Source organism: Nilaparvata lugens, chromosome 2 (assembly GCF_014356525.2).
Source record: "Nilaparvata lugens isolate BPH chromosome 2, ASM1435652v1, whole genome shotgun sequence".
In the NCBI taxonomy this organism is placed as follows: domain Eukaryota; kingdom Metazoa; phylum Arthropoda; class Insecta; order Hemiptera; family Delphacidae; genus Nilaparvata; species Nilaparvata lugens.
Genome location: NC_052505.1, coordinates 95,284,632 through 95,290,598, shown reverse-complemented (window position 1 = coordinate 95,290,598; position 5,967 = coordinate 95,284,632). Strand labels below are relative to the sequence as shown.

At 35.7% G+C, this 5,967-nt stretch overlaps 1 protein-coding gene across 1 annotated transcript; it reads left to right on the top strand.

Moving 5' to 3' along the window:
• Nucleotides 1–712: 712 nt before the first annotated feature.
• LOC120350063 (peptide transporter family 1-like) lies at nt 713–986 on the top strand. Its single transcript, XM_039422162.1, has one exon. It carries the CDS (start codon nt 713–715, stop codon nt 980–982), a length of 270 nt encoding a protein of 89 aa, XP_039278096.1. The 3' UTR covers nt 983–986.
• Nucleotides 987–5,967: the final 4,981 nt, after the last annotated feature.

The following is a 5,967-nucleotide window of genomic DNA, read 5'->3' as shown; positions in this document are numbered from 1 at the left end:
TTGCTACTATTATCAGGCTAGTTTCACACTCATTCGGTTCGTTTTCGGCAAATTCCGATAAGTGTAAAACGGTAATTCGGTTTGAATTCGGTACCGAATAGAAACCGCATAGAACCGAACGCCCACTTGACTCTAATAAATTCCATCAGGTTTCAATTCGTTGCTAGCGAGAGGCTACTTTCACACACTTTCGGTTCGGTTCGGCTCATTTCGTTTTCGGCAAGTTCCGGTAAGTGTGAAACGATGATTCGGTTTGAATTCGGTACCGAATAGCAACCGCATAGCACCAAACGCCCCCTCCACACGAATAGGTTTCATCATATTCGAATTCGTTGCTAGGGAAACAGGAAAAAACAAAGTCTTTTACACACGCTTGCCTTTTTTGTTTTTATTTCTACCTGATATCGTGATTATCTGTTTCAAAATTTTCCAAGTCAAAATCATATGGTCAATTCATTTCTGTTAGTTAACAGGAACCTTTTTTTTCTCAATGAATAGTTTGCTAAAAAAATATGAAAGATATAAATTAATAGTCCAGGCAATGAAAGCTCAAAAATTGTCTTCCCAACTTTTCCCTCTATAATCTTTCCTTGACTGGACTATAAAACTCAGGGAGAATTTACATTTTTCTATTTTTTCCTCGAATATTACATGATTTCATCAATGGAGAGAACATAAATCATGGAGATAAGTAGCGCAAGCTCCGAAATCGATGAAATCGGTGACATTGGCCATGTGGTATCTGTCGATAGCGCTAGGAAACCTGATTGTTATCATTGTCACCGAGGTCAAGCCTTTCAGGAGTCAGAAAGCCGAATTCCTATTCTACACAATCCTCGCCGTTTGCACAATGACTCAATTTATGACAATAATTGCACGATACGATTTAGAACCAGAAAAGCCTACAGCTCCAAAAATTGCAACCTCATATTTGGCTGTTGATGGCACACCTCTAGTGTTTGGAGAATCCTTGAATGAATAGACTTCAACAATTATAATACTGCATCAAGAATTCAGTATTTTGTAGTTTATATGCCATGTGTCAAAACAAGGAACAAATTTACAATTTAAAAAATAATCTCTCTGAACATCCAAAATTAACATAATCAAAAAGAAACTATTCAAATAATTCACAATTTTTAAATATCTTTAAAATTTTGTTGTTCAAGAAACACCATCTTACAATTTAACACCACCTGTTATATTTAAACATACCAGCATGAACTGTGAAAATCCAAACACAGCTGTGTTTGAGAAGAAAATACCCAATTAGAACCGCACGAATTAAACCTGACATTGTATGAAAGCCTCATTCGTTTTCGGTAACGAACCGAACCGAACCGAAAACGAACCGAACTGATTGAAACCGAATGCGTGTGAAGCTAGCCTCAGGCACCTCAAGTGGTACAGATTTCTTTTAAACGTCAGCATCCCTCGCTTATCATTTATCGAACGCTTATCATTCATGAGTGGATGAATGAATTTCTATCAAAGCCAACACGTCACAAGTAAATCTCACTATAGGATGGCTGTATACAGCTTGATGCGTCGACTAAAACTTTTTGGCCTGCATTCAACTGTTCAACTCAACTCAACAGTAAAGTTCAACTCAAACTAAACTTGATGGGTGGGGGAAGGTGCAATCCGTTTGCAAGATCTCGACGTGATTAATTTATTCACGGTCCAGTGTGGATACCCTGAAATTGCCACTGTGAACCCCGGTTCCGCTCGGGGTTAACCTACCTGGATGGTTTCAAACCTGGATTCGAACTGAAGGGATTCAAACCAGGTTTCGAAGTAGACATTTAGGCAGGGAGATTCATTTGGTGGTTGACCTGTTTATTGCTAAACTGTTGTACCGAAATTATGTTGTCTTCCTGATTATAAATTTGTTCGTAGATTGGTGTATGATGTAAAATATGTGATAAATGATAAATAAATAAATGTCAAAAATGTTGAATGTCCATTAAATAAATGTCAATAAATTTGTTCGTAGATTGGTGTATGATGTAAAATATGTGATAAATGATAAATAAATGAATGTCCATTAAATAAATGTCAAAAATGTTAAATGTCCATTGAATAAATGTCAATAAATTTGTTCGTACATTGGAGTATGATGTAAAATATGTGATAAATGATAAATAAATAAATCTCCATTACATAAATGTCAAAAAATTTAATTTCCCCCCCAAAAAAACTAAAACTACTACATCAATTACAGAAAATATCAGATGAATTACAATTACATAGAATAGTTAGTTACAATAAAAATTTCTTATAATGTGTCCTCTACATGTTTAGCTATTTCTGTGTGGAAATTGACCTACTCCACTATGGCGTACCATGTTCTAGAGTAGGTTTTGTTTGTTTTTTTTTGTGCGGGTTAGTTACTACTGTTTAAGTATGTTTTGAAAATTCAAAAATCTTCGAGAATTAGTTGTATATGTATGAAGATTGATGATATACATCTAACGGCCGGTTTCCGAGCTCGTGATTTAGCTAAGTTCTAGACTTTAAACAGCTGGAGTCAGAAAATTGTCTTTCCGAAACGGGGCGTAGTCGCAGTCCACGTTTAAATCAAATTTCGAAAAACTAGAAAATTGAACACAAAATAAAATAGAGAGAAAATAGTTTAAAGTTTCAGCTATTTTGAATTATTTAGGAATGTTTCATTTCTTCAAGGAAAAACGTTTTCAATATTTTAGAAATGAGAAAATAAAGATTATCATGAAAACTGCGACTACTCACGACCTCCGTGAACAAAGCCGTAGCGCATTCGTGTGACATCAGCACAGGTAGAGATCCTACACCAATAAAAACACTATCTGATATAGATCAGCTGAAATCAACGAATTTTTATTGGTGTAGGAGCCCTACCTGTGCTGACGTCACACGAATGCACTACTGCTTTGTTTACGGTGGTAGTGGACTAGTTTCGGAAAGCCAATTTATTAATAATTAGTATTAATAATGATTAATTATTATACATAGCCATGCAGGGTTGATAGAATTGGCTAACTCGGAATTCGCTGAATCCATGTTAAACTGCCGTATGAATCAAAACTGCTCTGATCATATGGTATTAATTCATATGTGAGTCAGCGAATTCCAAGTTATCCAATTCTATCAGCCCGTTTAAAGTCTAGAACTTAGCTAAATCCCAAGCTCGGAAACCGGCCCCAAGTTTCGAAATTTCCATTGGTTTTTTACGATTTGTTGGAATATATGATACTAGCCGTCAGGCTCGCTTCGCTCGCCATATCCGTCTAGCCAGGGGGCTTCGCCCCCTGGACCCCCGACTGGATCATCCAAAATGAGATCAGCGGGCTCGCTTCGCTTGCCTGCATGTAGACCTCAGCGGAACCTCTGTACTGAATTTGAACGTATTATGTCAATTTGATCACGAAAAACACCTGTTACTATATCGGCGTATCTTTGGCGGAGAAAATTCTTCCACCTCAGATAAACCTGTGTACTGAATTTTTTTAAATATATTTCCATAAATTATTGAAAAAGGTGAGGAAACGCAGAAAAGCTGAGAAAACGCTAATTCTGGCTAATTGGATAAATTGGTATTTAGGAGGTCCTGGATAAATACATTATTTTCAATCTTCAACTTGGTGCCAACCTAACAAAGTCAACTCAACTTATGCCAACCTGATAAAATTTTTAATTTAGTTACAAGAACAACTGTTCCGAAGAGGTACTCTCTCTAGATTATAGTTCTATATTAACATATGGTATGGACATTTTTCAATTATAATTAAGAGAAAAAGAAGAATATACATGCTAAAAGACGAACTTTGAACCCCTAAAAACCACCCTTAGAGTTAAAATATCGCCAAAAGATTTCTTAGTGCGCTTCTAAAGAGCCAACTGAATATACCTACCAAATTTGAACGTTTTTGGTCCGGTAGATTTTTAGTTCTGCGAGTGAGTGAGTGAGTGAGTCAGTCAGTCAGTCAGTCAGTCAGTGAGTAAGTGCCATTTCGCTTTAATATATATAGATGAAAATATTTTCTGTTAATTTTATTTTAACACCTGACATAGTGTCGTTTGACTGCCTCACCTTGCACATTCTTACTTATTCGAATAAAGTGTGAACATAATCAATTCAGTGACTTGGGCCTACGATAGAAATTCGTAAGCAATGTTGCGTTGCTATTGATTTGGGTGGCAGTTGCGTTAGCAAGAGGCGATCATTAGTCACCTTCTCAGTCTGAATAAGAAGTCGTCCGCCAACTCTACTGAGAGCACACCAAATTAATGGACAAAACCATCACATCGGACCTAGATAACAAGCCCACGAAATTCCATCGCATCCACTTCTTCTCTTCTTCTTCTTCTTCTTCTCTTCTTCTTCTTCTTCTTCTTCTTCTTTTTCTCCTTCCCCTTCTTCTTCTTTATCTTCTTCTCTTTCGTCTTCTTCTTCTCTTTCTTCTTTACTCCGAGATTTTCTTCTTATTCAACTTCTACTCTTCCTTCTTCTCTACTCCGAGATTTTCTGAGTCTGTGTACACGATATCTCATCTCCCAATTAACGGAATGACTTGAAATTCAGAACTTAAGGTCCTTTCACTATGAGTATCCGACACGAACAATTTCGATCAAATGCAATTCAAGATGACGGCTAAAATGGCGAAAATGTTGTCAAAAACAGGGGTTTTCTTGATTTTCTCAAAAATGGTTCCAACGATTTTAATCAAATTCATACCTAATAGTCATTGATAAGCTCTATCAACTGCCACAAGTCCCATATCTGTAAAAATTTCAGGAGCACTGCACCATCTATGCAAAGTTTGATTTCAGATTCTCAAGTATCAGGCTTCTGATACAATTTAAACAAAAATTTTCGAGTGGAAACGATTGAGCATACAAATCTCTACAGTTAATGTTCAGTAACATTTTCACCTAAAATTGAAAATAAGCTCGAAATTCGAGAAAATAAGATTATTCAATTGCAAACTGTTGGCAACTGTTGATTCTATTAAATCATTCACTATGAAGAGATAGCGGAATTCGTGTGCCTGCAGCGCTATTGTCCTGTCACCAGCTGACTCAGATCTCAGAATAGAGACTTGAGATGCGCGTGAACACTAGCGTCAGTTGATAAATTTTCACAACTGCAAGGAAAGTTGTGCGAGTGCGCCACACCAGATTTTTGTAGTTCAAGTCCTGCAGTATAACTTATATATTACTGCGACGTTTAGTTGCTATTTTCCTATTATTATCTCTGCCTTGCTAGTGCCTTCTATAGAGGATGCATGATACAGGTATATATATGTAATATTAACTGTCCATTCTTGTTTGAAATAATCAATAATTCCTTTTTTGAAGTATGATATAAATTTCGTTATTTTGAACAATATATTGACTTTTCAATTGAAAGCATGTTTGAAACTCGTTTTATCAGTTATTTAATCTGTGTTTATTCATCCTTTCATTTGTCCTAACCAAAGTTTTCTTTTTTGTAGGTGAGTCACATACCGGTACTTTCTCTTCCTTCAATTCTTTCTTCCTGGTAAGTGTCATCTTTTTATCACGTGAGCGTCTTCACTTTGGAAAAAAATCTAACAATTTTACCGGATGGTTTTAGAAAGTTTGCGGTTCAACAAGATGAAGTTGCGAGAGATGAGGTTAGAGGGAAAAATTGAGAAAAAGAGAGAGTAATAGAGATTGATTGATTGATTGAGTACTTTATTTATGTAGATTACAATATACTGGCTTATACAATTATATTCAATAGCTTACAATACAGCAAAATTATAGATGAATGTACATAATATAGACTAAGAAAATAATTATTGAACTGTATATGATAGAAAAAGTAATTTGTAATATAATAACTATAGATATTATATTGTTATGCATCTACATAAATTGGCGGAGCTTTGGACATATCAATGTCCATTCTTCGGAAAGATATTAAAAATATCCTCCCCACTAACTCTCTACCAGAGAGTG

Bases quoted from the DNA above. Each gene is read 5' to 3' on its own strand.
- LOC120350063 (XM_039422162.1), top strand. From the start codon at position 713: ATGAAATCGGTGACATTGGCCATGTGGTATCTGTCGATAGCGCTAGGA.